General features: G+C 41.9%; 1 protein-coding gene across 3 annotated transcripts in view; it reads left to right on the top strand.

Annotated features, from left to right (window-relative positions):
* The window catches only part of SCAF4 (SR-related CTD associated factor 4), a 117,167-nt gene extending 103,782 nt beyond the window's left edge, over positions 1-13,385 (top strand). For 2 of the 3 annotated variants that reach the window (XM_073617114.1, XM_073617113.1), the window contains exons 20-21: positions 4,743-4,811; positions 11,239-13,385. In XM_073617114.1, coding sequence (XP_073473215.1) covers positions 4,743-4,811; positions 11,239-13,037 — 1,868 coding nt within the window. In that variant the 3' untranslated portion in view covers positions 13,038-13,385. The remainder of the gene's footprint in view (positions 1-4,742; positions 4,812-11,238) is intronic. The other variant, XM_073617115.1, reaches the window with a different exon arrangement.
* The last annotated feature ends 361 nt before the right edge of the window (positions 13,386-13,746 follow it).

Below are 13,746 nucleotides of genomic sequence, written 5' to 3'. Positions count from 1 at the left end.
TGACTCTAATCCTACAAAATATGACTTTGTGCAAGTTGTTGCAGGTTTAAAGCCAAAGGGCAGTCATACCAAATATTGATTTGATTTAGCTCTTACTTTTGTTCGCTCACTTAGCCAATTTAATTAAACAAAAATTCAAATATATAGTTTTCAAAGCTTTCTTTACAGCATTTCTTCTTTGCACCTGCCTAAAACTTTTGCATAGATATAGATGGATAGAGAAATTATATAATCTCATTATATATAGAGAGAGCTAGCTATCTATATATAGATAGATAGATCTCTGAGAGAGAGAGAGATATGTGTGTTCTTATTACGTTCATTGTCTTTTCTGTATTATCATTTGGTATCCAAATTTCTCCACTGTTCATACATTGCATGACCTAAAAAATGTATTGTGGCAGATCACCGCTTGGAAATGTATTATATTAAAGGTACACTTAAAGTAGAACTATAGGCAAAACTTTTTTTTTCATTTTGGATAGAGCAGGGAAGGGTTTTTTTCCCATCTGTGTCCCATTGTGGAGATTTCCCTTTTACTTGATGTCCTATAGCCAAACAGGAAGTGGGAGTAAATCCCTGCAAAGGGAATTCCTTGGGTACCTCCAGGTCACCAGAAATGGTGTCCCCATTGGAAGATTCCCCTCTTTTGCTTTTCCGGGGACAACCTAAAATTTGGGTTTTTCTTTTTTACTTTCAATGATCATGATAAATAGAGAGGGTGACAATCCCTAACGGGACACAGACCGCAATAAAAACTGGCAGGAGCTCAGGAGTTATACTTTAAAGCAACTCTATCATTAAGGTTTTGAATATTCCTAACCATGCACAGATAGTCCATCAGGTGCCAATGCATCCCCAGCATATTTCACTCAACTCCTATGACTGGGCTTCTGTGAGGAGTGAAACGTGTTGGAGCTGTCTTGGCACATGAAGGACTGTTTGGCCTTTATGGTGAGCATGCATATTCTGGCACCGTGCATGTGCAGTGTGCCCAGGGTCCTTAGCCTTGTGACCACTCAGGAGCTGTGCTAAGGACCACCAATGCCAGTATGGCTGGGTGGGCACAGTCATGCAACCTCTGTGTATGGGGTCCCACGGCCATCTTGATTGGCTGGTATGACCTAACTACTGTGTAGGTGCATGGGAGATTTATCATCTTGACACAAGAATTTACACTGAGCTGCGAAGATCAGTGTACATTCTAAAGCATCTTGTGAGGGAGAAGGTAAAACACCTGTATTGCAAAAGAGAAATTATGTATATTTTTTGCAAAAAAAATCCTTTCTGTGCGCAAATCTTTGATTTCAGGGCAAAGTTCAGCTTTAAAGTGGTTCTAGAGGCTCAAGGTTTTTTACCTTCATGCATTCTTTGGATGAAAATGAAAAACCTGTGTGCAGCAGCCGCCCCCCTTACCTGAGCCCCATTGCAATACATCAATGTGCACGAGATCCTTGGATTTCCGGGGACTCTCTCCTCATTGGCTGAGACAGCCGCAGGAGCCAGTGAGCTATTGAGAGAGGGGGGTAGGGCTGAGCCACGGCTCTGTGTATGAATGGCAACGGAAGTTGACCATAGAGATTTCCGGAGAACAGATGGTCCCCGGTCAGCTCTATGACTCTTGGAGGTCCGGGCGTGACGTTATGACGCCACGTCTGGCCTGGTAATTGTAAATGCTGCCATGTACTCGGCTGGAAAGCCAAGATCGTCCTGTTTTTTTTTTTTTTTTTTTTATCTCGGTTTTTCCAGCCTGGAGGATAGATGTGGGTTCTTATTGACTTCAGGGCAAAGTTCAGCTTTAAAGTGGTTCTAGAGGCTCAAGGTTTTTTACCTTCATGCGCCCACACATGTAAACAGCATTCAATTCACACATATGATGTATCACCACGAATGTTAGTGAGAGCAATAATTCTATACCAAGACCTCCTCTGTAACTCTAAACATGTAGCCTGTAAAAAAAAAAATGTAAAGCGTTGCCTATGGAGATTTGAGTACCAAAGTTTGGCGCCATTCCACGATCGATTGCTATTTTCAAGCATGACAAGTAAAAAATTGGGCTAACTTTTAGTAGTGTTTGTTTTTTGTTTTTTTAATTTGTGAAACTTTTTTTCCAAAAAAAAACGCCAAAAAAACGCATTTTGAAAAATTGCTGCGCAAATATCATGTGACACAAAAAGTTGCAATGACAGCCATTTTATTCCCCAGGGTCTCTGCTAAAAAAAACATTAATAATGTTTAGGGGTTCTGAGTAATTTTTCTACTACAAAATTATGATTTTTAAGTGTAGGAGCGAAGTGCCAGAAATGGCCCGGATGGAGGTGGTTAATATCACTTAAATACTACTTCAACTGACTTTTTTGATATTCAGTTTTGGATATATTTGAAATGGTTTAGAAAAACTTTCACGTATATGTCAAGAAATTCTGAAATGCATGTCACATAACCTGGTAACATTGGTGCAACATTTTAAAACTAATATACCTTCTGTAATTGAAAGGATACCTTCACCTTTGGGAACATGTTACATGTTTTGCCTGATTTTAGGGTGAAACATGTAACATGTACCCAGTGCTGCAGCTGCCGTCTGCTGCCCCACCCATTCTTTTCATAGCATACCATTTATATGACTGCATTATAACTTCTGTTTGTAAAAATTGCAAAAAGATTGGGCAGCAATGTTTTTATACCCCCCTTAAAGCATTTAGGATGTAAGATGGAAAAATGGAATTAAATACAATATATCCCCCTAATGATCTCAGCATTGAAGACCTATGAATAAAGTGGTAATGCTTACCTTTGCATACAAAACCATTTCAGTCCTTGGAATGTCATCATTTAAGTTCTATACTGTGACATTTTGCACTATTGAAAGCCTCCAGTTCTTTGAACGATGTGGCTACTTTGCACTCTGAACATCAGAACTTCCAACAACGATTCAGTGAGGATCTGACTGTGGAGGGAACAGAAGACATTTGACTTTATCCTGATGTTTATGAACCTACTCTATACATCTCTAAATATATTTAGCAATAGTAGTAGAACCACCCTGTCTAATGGCCTTGTATTATATGAACATGCAGAGCAACCATCAGACCTAATGGCAGTGAAGAGATGGGTGCCTGTATGATAAAGGCACTCATGCCATCTATAAAGTTCAACTCCAGGGAAAATATTAAATCTGTATTGTGCAGATTCCTTAGTCCCTTAATATGGTTATGGAGTTCTGTGGTCCCAGGTATAAGGCATTGTCTTGCGGTGTTCTCTACCCACTCCTTTTCTTCCTCTTCTCTGCCTCCTCTTCTCATCTTCTTTTTCTCCCTCTTTTCACTATGCTGTCCTAAGGCATTTTGCCTGTATCCAAGGTCCTATGTTTTTCCCTTATTTTTGTTCCCTTCTCTACTCAAAAAAATCCAGTATATATGACACAATTTTTCCTGTTAGACTTAAGTAGTACGGTAATGTCGCCTTCCCACCCCCAGTGTCCAAATCATCAACTCGGTTGCATGCACACCTGCCTCAGGGAACATACTGACAAAAGAGAGCAGAGTCTGGCTCCTAGGGCTGCCCCTCCCTCTTCCATTTTCAGTGCTGCTGTACCAAGCTAATTTCAAGAGATTCAGGTGCTATTTTATGCAAATCGAATTATTTTGCAAATATGCACGCCTTTCCATAAAATGTACATTATACTTGTATTCACATTCAGCTTTCATTCTGCTTTCTGTCAAGTCAGCAGCAAAGCTGTCCATCTCTAAGCACTCTTCTGGCCACTGATGTTTGCTGAGCAGTGACACGACTGTTACAGGAAGAGCACAGAAGTCCTCAAAGCGGAGGTCCGCCCACTGCTGCAAAAATTAAAAGCCAGCAGCTGCACATACTGCAGCTGCTGACTTTTAATAATGGGACACTTACCTGTCCTGGAGTCCAGCAAAGTCGGCACCGCAGCTGATGTTTCCATCAGCTGTCTGGTGCATGCCGCCTCCATTGCGAGTATGGGAACCTGGCTGTGAAGCCTTACAGCTTCACGCCGGGAACCCTACTGCGCATGCACTCTGCTCCTCTCTCCTACTGCCCCAGGGAAGGAGGAAGAGGGAGCCCGGAGTGGTGACGTCAATACCCGCGGCTGAGGCTCCCAGAAGTGGGAACAGGAGACCTGTGTAAGACAGGTATCCTGACACCCCCCCCCCCCCCCCCAGATGCCAAATGTGGCACCTGTGGGGGGAAGGAGCACAACGAGCGGGAACTCCGCTTTAATATTATGGCTGTGATTGACAACCTGGCTTTACTTTCAATATGCTGTGTGAAAGGCAAGATGGAGGCATCAACTGGGGAATAACTAGGAATCCACAGATTTGTGCACTAAAAATAAAGTGATCCATAGAATATGTTTTGGGTGGATATCGGTAGATGAAGTTGTGGTTTTACTTTTCCCTAGGTTAATGCCTTCTACCTATAAAACAGCCAAATGACCATGCTTGAAGAGGAACTGAACTCAAAAAGTGAAGAATTGCAATGTTAAAGGGAACATTTAACAATATTAAATTAGTAGTAACCTGAAATTTTACTTTTTTTTTTTTTTCTTGAAGTCCTCCTGAAAAATCTCAGTGCACTTTCTGATATGAGTGTGCCTAGGTAATCTTGTGTCCACGGCCTTATAGCTGTATATCTGCAGATCTGAGTCATTACTACCTCTGACTGTTAGTCTCAGGAGATTTAGTAATGTGATTCTTACTTCATTGCTGCAGGCTCTGACATGAAGCAAAACACGACCAAGATGGCCGAATCCATACAGACACAGTGCAGAGCAGAGCATGGTAAGTCAGTAATCATGGTAAAGCTCAGGGAGACCATGGGCAACATTGGTGACTATTTTTTTGGCCTTCTGCCTGTTTTTTGGGTAAAACTTCCACAGTTCAATTTCCCTTTTAAGGACAGGACTCAAACCCAGAATTAATTTAGAGAACAAAACCCATCTCAAAACAAACCTGGCTTTTAAAAAGTTGAAAATTTATTTTAGTGTATCAGCTATTCCAGGAGTGGCTGCATCAGGTGCCCAGAATCCCCCTACGTATAATAATACAGTATAAGGTATAGTCATTTAAAAATTGGGGAATATTTCCGCCTCATCCCACAATGCTGTGGTTCCTAATTATCCCTCTGCACACTTCATATGCCACCGTGTGATGCAGCGTGCGTATGCCTTTGCTCCACTCAACCAAGAAGGCACAATTTACATACTGAATTAACTTTGTAGCCAACTTTTAAAGGATAAGGCCTTATGCGCAATGTGCCGCGATCATGACTTCTGTGCACATGAGCAAGAGCAATGCCATTGTGACACGGCCGTTCAAAATCGCTAGAACGTGCAAACCTGGAAAGGAAGACTGGGTGGAGGTGTTTTTTTTTTTGTTTTGTTTTTCTTTTAACCACTTAAGCCCTGGACCATTTGGCTGGCCAAAGACTAGAGCACTTTTTGCGATTTGGCACTGCGTCGATTTAACTGACAATTGCGCGGTCGTGCGACATGGCTCCCAAACAAAATTGACGTCCTTTTTTCCCCACAAATAGAGCTTTCTTTTGGTGATATTTGATCACCCCTGCGTTTTTTATTTTTTGCGCTATAAACAAAAAAGCGAAAATTTTGAAAAAGCAATATTTTTTACTTTTTGCTATAATAAATATCCCCAAAAAATATATAAAAAAAATTTTTTTCTTCAGTTCTTCTACATACTTTTTGTAAAAAAAAAATTGCAATAAGCGTTTGATTGGTTTGCGCAAAAGTTATAGCGTCCACAAAATAGGGGATAGTTTTATGGCATTTTTATTAATAATTTTCTTTTTACTAGTAATGGCGGTGATCAGCAAATTTTATCGTGACTGCGACATTATCGCGGACAGATTGGACACTTTTGGCGCTATTTTGGGACCATTCACATTTATACAGCAATCAGTGCGATTAAAAATGCATTGATTACTGTGTGAAGGGGTTAACCAGGAGGGGGCGCTGCAGGGGTTAAGTGTGTCCTAGGGATGTGTTCTAACTGTGGGGGGGGATGGGCTATGTGTGACACGACACTGATCACCGCTCCCGATTTACAGGGAGCTGTGATCAGTGTCCTGTCACTAGGCAGAACGGGAAAATGCTTGTTTACATCAGTATTTCCCCCTTCTTCCTCTCCGTCAGACGATCGAGGGTATCCCCACGGACATCGAGTCCGCGGGACCCACGGCAGCTCACGGCAGAGTCGCATGCCAGCGGCGCGCAGGCGACTACACGTCGGCAAATTTAAAGGAACGTTACCTGTACGCCCATTTGCCTGTCCGTGCCATTCTGTCGACGTATATGTACATGTGGCGTTCGGCAAGTGGTTAACAAGAGTTTGCAACCGCTAAACAGTGCAAATTTACAAATCTCTCCAGCAAGCAAATACATTTTGACAGCTGGTGCCCGTGGCTGTTAAAATACCCAAACAGTGACTACAGTTGATTTGTTGCAGTCACTGCTCAGCTGACAGTTTTTTCCGCCTGGCTCCTTCAATCTTCAGATCAAAGTTTGTCAAGCTTGGTGGTGCCGGCAGAGCCTCCCACAAATAGAATTTCAGCTGCGTTAGCCAGATATGCCTAAAATTTGATCCACACGTGCCCAGCTTAAATCCAGCCATAGATGGTTTGACTCTTGGACGGTTCCGCAGGGACCACCCCAGATTTAAACAATGTATGGGCAGGCTGATTGTACCCAAGTTGATCGATCAACTTGGGTACAACCAGCATGTCAGATTTTTCTACATATGGTTACTGCCAGCTGCTATAGCCACTAGCAGTAACCATTGCATTATGCTGGCTGGGAATGCTCCCTGCGCCCCACCACTGACAGAATACAATTCTAACTGTGTTGATCTGGAAATTTAGTGATTTTTCTTTGCTGCCTTCCACGGTGGAAGGAAATAAAATTGTACCGTCTCTGGCCAGCCTAAGATTGACTACTAGGAAGTAAGAATGATAGTTTTAATGCCCAGGAGATGAGCGGAGGTTGAGAAAAACTCTGGGCCAGGGAAGAAAGTTTGTCTCGGAGCATGTAGGGTTCTTTCACCGAGGCAGGCCCATGGAAATACGGGATTAGGTAACTATACCACACTGGGGTACATCTGTCAATTCTGCCATCCAGCAAACAAGAGCAGGGAGGTAGATTTACTTAACAAGGCTACAGCTTGAGTCATAAATTTCCCCCTCTGCTCTGAAGTACAACTACGACAGAAAAGAGCCTTGACCACTTCTGCCTCAGACCTTTGCAAATCTGTCAAAGTTGGCTGCCGGAAATTACAGACACAAGCTGCAAATACAGAGAAAAACGCTTGGATACACTTTCAAAATGAAAGGTAGCCTGATCTATGTCTAGTTGTGTTACTAATTTGCTTGATAAATGTGCCTCACTGTAGACTTTGTTTACCAAGAAGGAACACTTTTTTTTTTTTTTTTGTGAAAATCTATCTTGGTTTTCAATCATGCAACTCTGAAATTGACACTAGGTATGATAATTTTATATAGCTTAGTGATTTGAGCCTTTTAGGATTGCGAGTATTAAGTACCCACACCTCTTTCATATGGTAAGATTAGTGCATAAAGCTTCTTCTAATGACTGCTTGGGATCTTTGGTTTTGATTCTTACAAGTAGGTTGGCAATGGCATATTTCTCCTAGTACAGGGTTTCCTATAGTGAAATTTGTTGCTTCTGGTACTGGCAGGGGCAGCAAGCTTTCAATCGCATGATACTGAGCTATTAATAATGTAGTGTTAAGTTTTGAAATAAAATTTGATATGCTTAATCATAAATATTTCTTTGTATAAATGTATAAAAAGTACCGTAGATTAGCCACTAAAGTGCTCTCAGTACCTTTTTGTGATGTGATTCATATTCCTCCATTGTAAAAATTCTCATTTAAAAGAGCAGTACAGTTGCATCTCATGTAAAGCCGGCGATACATGAATTAAAATTTGGCTGGTTCAGCAGGGACCGGCTGAATTTAAATCCATGTATGGGTGCTTTGGTTGTACAGAAGTTGATTCACTGATCCACTTCTGTACAACCACCCTGTTGGGTTTTTCCTGCTCCATCAGTGCCAAAGGCTATAGCTGGCTGTGCTAATCAGTGTATTCTGATGGTGGGGGCATCTCCCTGCTGTCAGAATACAAAGACTCAGTGAGGAGGATTCCCCTTCACATTGTGTGTATGTGGGAATCCATTTTATTTTATTTTATTTTTGTTTTTATTTTTTTTTTCATTCAACCTGCTAGTTGGGCTATCAGCTGCTTAAGAGTGTGTTGTGGAAAAATCTCCAGCAGGGACATATAATCAAATAATCAATCTGACTGGGGTTCGAGCTCTCGCTACAAACTAAATGTTTCGTGTTGATATTGAAGTGACTGTATCTGCTGATAGCCTACTCACCCAACCACTGCTCTTTTGCCTCTCCACTCAATCAGAGCCCTCACTTCTTTGCTGTAAAGTTGTGCATTCTGGGTATGTGGCAGTATGTGACCTTCCCATGTGACAGGTCTTGGGCCTGAGTGTCCACATGCTTCTCCACATTCATTGGAGCGATAAGCTATGGAGGTGTGGGGAGCCGCCATCTCAGCGACTCGCTGAGACTGCCATTAATCAAGGCAGCTGGCGGATCCAGACTTGGAAGTAGGGATGGCGCGCTGCCTCGACTGATGGCAGTGATGTGCTGAAAACAGGTCACAGGAGTGCAAAACAAATTGCACTCCTGTGACCCTTAGGAGAAGCCCAGCCTAAAAAGCTCAGGATGGACTTCCCCTTTTTAAACTGCATCATAGCATTATTAAATACACTTGGCCTACAATCCATCATGAAATGACCTGTTTGTATCCTTTCAGTTATTTACACAGAGATGGTGCTGTCAGTTGAGCTGACCTTGGTAAGGTTGGGATCAATTTACAGACTTTATTTTTCTTGTGTTTATTCATGAGCCTTGTATTTATGAGATTACCATCAGTGTTAGGGTTTCTTGAAGAGCCATTTGGGATCAGGAAGTGTGTGTGTGTTTCTTTTTTTTTCAGACAAAATATTTTTCCCATAGTGCTGTCCTGAGGTTTTTTTTTTTTTTGGTTTTTTTTTTTATTAGTATTTTGTGTTTAAATTTTGCTGCAACTTATTTTTATTGTAAACTTTGCCAAAATTGCTTATGTTCAGAATTCTATGGAAACTATTGTCTTGATACCTGGTTTACAGTCATACATATGGAGGTTGAGGATTATAGAGTGTTCACCTAATTTAATTAGAAACAATGTTTACTTTGAATACCCAATCACCTGGAAGGGAAAAAAGTATTTGTTTGCACGTTTGGATGATTAAAATGGAAAGAGCTTACCTTTAAGCATTAATCAAAGAGGTGGTTTACATTGCAGAGTGAATATATTCTGCTTCTTTTGTATAAGTTGAGTTACCCTTTAACTAGAGATTCTGTGTCCTGGAAATAGACATTGTTAGTGCCAATGGCCAGAGTTGAGAAATACTATAAAAAATGGAAATAAAAACTAAACACCAGAAAATGGGGACTAGTGTATGGTTGTCCATAGTGATCAAATAGATGTCTTTGGTGAATAAATGGTGGTCACTTGGGTAACAACTTGTTCCTGTTTTACATTTAATGTTACTATTTTCTGACCCAGAATGTGTTTGACAGTGCCAAATAACAGATCACTTTGGTTTAAAGGAGTGTAAACAACTATAGATTGTTGTCTAAGAAGGAGAAAAAACCTGTTGGTAGTTCGAAAGGCAGAGGCTCCTATCGGAATGTATGGCGTAGCGTGTCTTAAAACAGACCGGTCATCATTTTGAGTGAACATCCAATTTTTTTATTTCACCAAAGAATCGTTGCATGTCTCAAAACTAGCCACTTCCTCAATTTTAAAGATGAGGCAGATGTTTTCTTGTTCTGTACAGGGATGCTCTGGTGAAGAACAAGAAAACAAGATCTGTCACCATTAAACTGAAGAAATGGCAAGTTTGAGCCACGATACACATAAAGAAATTTGATGTTTATTCAGTACGATGACCCCGATCCATTTCTAGACACACCACAACATGTGTTCCTATGGGCACCTCTGCAGTTCGAACTACCGATGGGTTTTTGTTTCTTCTCAAACAAGCAGCTGAATATTGCCCTGATGGCCCCCTTCAAGGATCAGGAGGCCCCAAGGCATTGAGAGTGACCAGCCCTAACCTGCAGGCAGACAGGAATATTCACTCCCGTAGTTTGCATGTCCTACTCAACAGTCCTCACAATCTCACCAAATGTAAGTTAGGTTTCTGAATACTTCTACATCAATCACTATTATTTTAATCAATCAATTCTACCTGCATGCTACACTAAAAGGGCTCTCCCCTTATTCTTTTGAATTATACCTTGGGTTCTCTGGGCCTTTATCTCACTCCCTTGGTTATACTCCATTTGAACCCTGAGGACCGCTGCTACATGACCACTGTACAAGACTGTTTTTTAATACTGTCATATACACTCAAGAGCTGGGAGAAAGCATAAATTATCTGCATGGAGACAGGCAGTTGACAGAGCAGTAACATTACACTTCCAGGGGGCCTCTAAGCTCCAAAGTCTCCCTTTTTAGACAGCCAAATAAAGATGCCAAAAATGTATGCTTATTTCATAGTGAACAGATTGGACTTCTCAAGTCAGCACCTGTATTTACAATGACTAAAAGTAGTTTGCTATTGTATGTGATTACTATTAGAGAGTGCATTAGTGTGTGTATATATATATATATATATATATATATATATATATATATATATATATATATATATATATATATTATGTGTGTGTGTGTAAATTTATATTTTATATAGGTTTATATTCAAAAATGTAACCTTTTATGAGATCTTTTATCAAATAAATGTGGTATCTGCAATTTTTTACTTCCTTCTGAAAAGGCTAGTTGCCTGACATTCATGCTAAACTTTAAAACTCTTTAGTTACGACCTGGAGCAAGTATGCAGATCAGTAGACAGAAGTTGTAATCTGCTTATATTTTTTCCGGGTCAATAAATCAAAGTATTGAAGCAGGAAGACCAGCATAATAGCCAGATTAATAGCATCTTTAGTACTGGTAACTGTCGTGTTTCCCCCATGCTAGGTTTCTATATATCGTTTTGCAGAATATCAATTTCACTTCCATTAATATATATTTTGTTTTGTCTTGTAGATGATTCGCAAGGTGCTTCATCCCAAGGACCTCCGACAGATATTTCTACAGGCCCACCCCAGGGTCCTCCTGGCCCACCCCAAGGTCCTCCTGGCCCGCCCCAAGGTCCTCCTGGCCCGCCCCAGGGTCCTCCTGGCCCGCCCCAGGGTCCTCCTGGCCCACCTCAAGCTCATCCAAACCAGCCACATGGTCCATCACAGGGGCCTCCAGGTTCAATGCAAGGTCCTCCACACTCTGCACATGGTCCACCTCAAGGTCCTCCACACTCTGCACATGGTCCACCTCAAGGTCCTCCACACTCTGCATATGGTCCACCTCAAGGTCCTCCACACTCTGAACATGGTCCACCTCAAGGTCCTCCACACTCTGCACACGGTCCATCTCAAGGTCCTCCACACTCTGCACATGGTCCACCTCAAGGTCCTCCAGGTCCATCACAGGCTCCACCTCAAGGCCCCCGTCCAGGACCACCTCAAGGACCACCTCAAGGACCCCAAACAGGGCCATACCAGGGGCCTCCACATGGAGCACCAGGCCCTGTTCCTGGTTTGCAAAGCCCTTCAACAGGCCTTCTAGGGGCTAGACCTGGATTAATACCACTTCAAAGACCACCTGGAGTTCCCCCACCACCTCACATGCAAAGATTCCCTGGAATGCCACACCGCCAAATGCCGCCTCATATGGTACACAGAGGTCCTCCTGGGCCAGGTGGTTTTGGAATGCCACCACCTCATAGTATGAGAGGCCCTTATCCACCACAGGGTCCTTTTGGAAGAGGAGGACAAGGTAGTCCTGAAGATAGAGAAGGCAGACCATTTAGAAATGAAAGACGTGGGTTTAATCAAGAACGGGGTGAAAGGCATGGGTTTAATCCAGAAAGAGGTGACAGACATGGGTTTAATCCTGACCGAAATGATCGTCATATGTTTAATCCTGAGCCAGAGGAGGAATTTGATGTGGAAATGGAGGAGGCACCTGAATTTAACCCTGAGATGGAAGAGGAGGAAGGATTTAATCCTGAGATGGATGAGGAACAAGATTTCAACCCTGACAGACAAGGTTTCAATCCTGATAGGCCAGGTTTCCGTTCTGACAGGCCAGGCTTTCACCCGGAAAGGCCAGGCTTTCACCCGGAAAGACCAGGCTTTAATCCGGAAAGGCCAGGCTTTAATCCGGAAAGGCCAGGCTTTAATCCGGAAAGGCCAGGCTTTAATCCGGAAAGGTCAGGCTTTAATCCAGAAAGACCAGGCTTTAATCCAGAAAGGCCAGGCTTCCATCCAGATAGGAATGAAAGGCAAGGCTTTCATCCTGAAAGAGAACGATTCGGAAGAAGGTCTTTTGGAAGTCGTAATGAAGATGATCGAGAACACTTTGGTGGCCGCTTTGAAGACCATGAGAGGGGAGGCCGTGGAAGAAGAAGCTGGGACCGGGGAAGTCCAGACCGTGACAGACATAGGGAACCTGAAGGAAGGAGCAGGTGGTCTGGGGGACGAGAAAGGGAACCTCGCAAACCTCTTCTAGATTTCCCTGATCGTAAACCTGGTATGACCGAAAACCACGAGCCTCCAAGTGCTAAATCTGAACCCAGAGAGCCTGCTCCTGACACCAGCAAGGAAAAACCGAAACCTAAACCTGAACCTAAACCTAAACCTGAACCTAAACCTGAACCCAAACCTGAATCTAAACCTGAATCTAAACCTAAACCTGAGCCTTCTGAGAAAAAACCCACTGAAGACAAGAAACCTAAAGCATCATCACCGGCTGAAAAAACAGAAAAGGACTCTGCTTCTAAATCCTAAGATGCACGTCAACACCTTGTCACCATGAACTTTTGTTGAGTAGAGCTTTGGAGTTGTACATTAAGCTGTAAAATATTTGCTTCCGCTTATTGACCTCGTTATAGTTTCTGAAGAACTGTATAATTGGCTTTCCTTCTATTTAAAATGGTTACGAAATACAATGCCATCGTATTAAAAGAACAAATGAGCCTCCCATGGTTTGCTGTAACTTTTTGAATAACTAATTTAAAAAGATTACAGCGCATACTTTTTTTTTGTTTTCTTTTGTTTTTACTGGGGGAAGAAGCACCTTTAAAGTTATGAAAATATTAGAGGTGTTTTTTTAATAAACTCTATTTTCGTAACAAATATTTGTGTGATGTTCTTACAGTCAAGAAGGTTGAGTCAAAGAAAGCTCTCATACTCTAGCCTAAAAATGTATCAATATCTAAAGTCAAAACTTTTTTTTTTTTTTTTTTTTTGATATAGTAGGGAAGCGTTAAAACCCCTTTCCATGTTTGTTGGGACACAAAGTATGAGAAAATATCTCACAAATAAGAAAAATCCCCTTTTAGCCAATAGTCACCATAACAAGTGTCTGAACTATACATTTTCCAATGACAACTTGAAATTTTGGATTTTCCCCACACTTTCAGTCCTGGTGACACATCGGGGTGGATTTACTAAAAATTGGAGAGTGCAAAATTTGGTGCCGCTCTGCATAAAAACC

Source organism: Aquarana catesbeiana, linkage group LG02, assembly GCF_042186555.1.
Source record: "Aquarana catesbeiana isolate 2022-GZ linkage group LG02, ASM4218655v1, whole genome shotgun sequence".
Lineage (NCBI taxonomy): Eukaryota > Metazoa > Chordata > Amphibia > Anura > Ranidae > Aquarana > Aquarana catesbeiana.
This window is presented reverse-complemented; position numbering and strand designations above follow the sequence as displayed.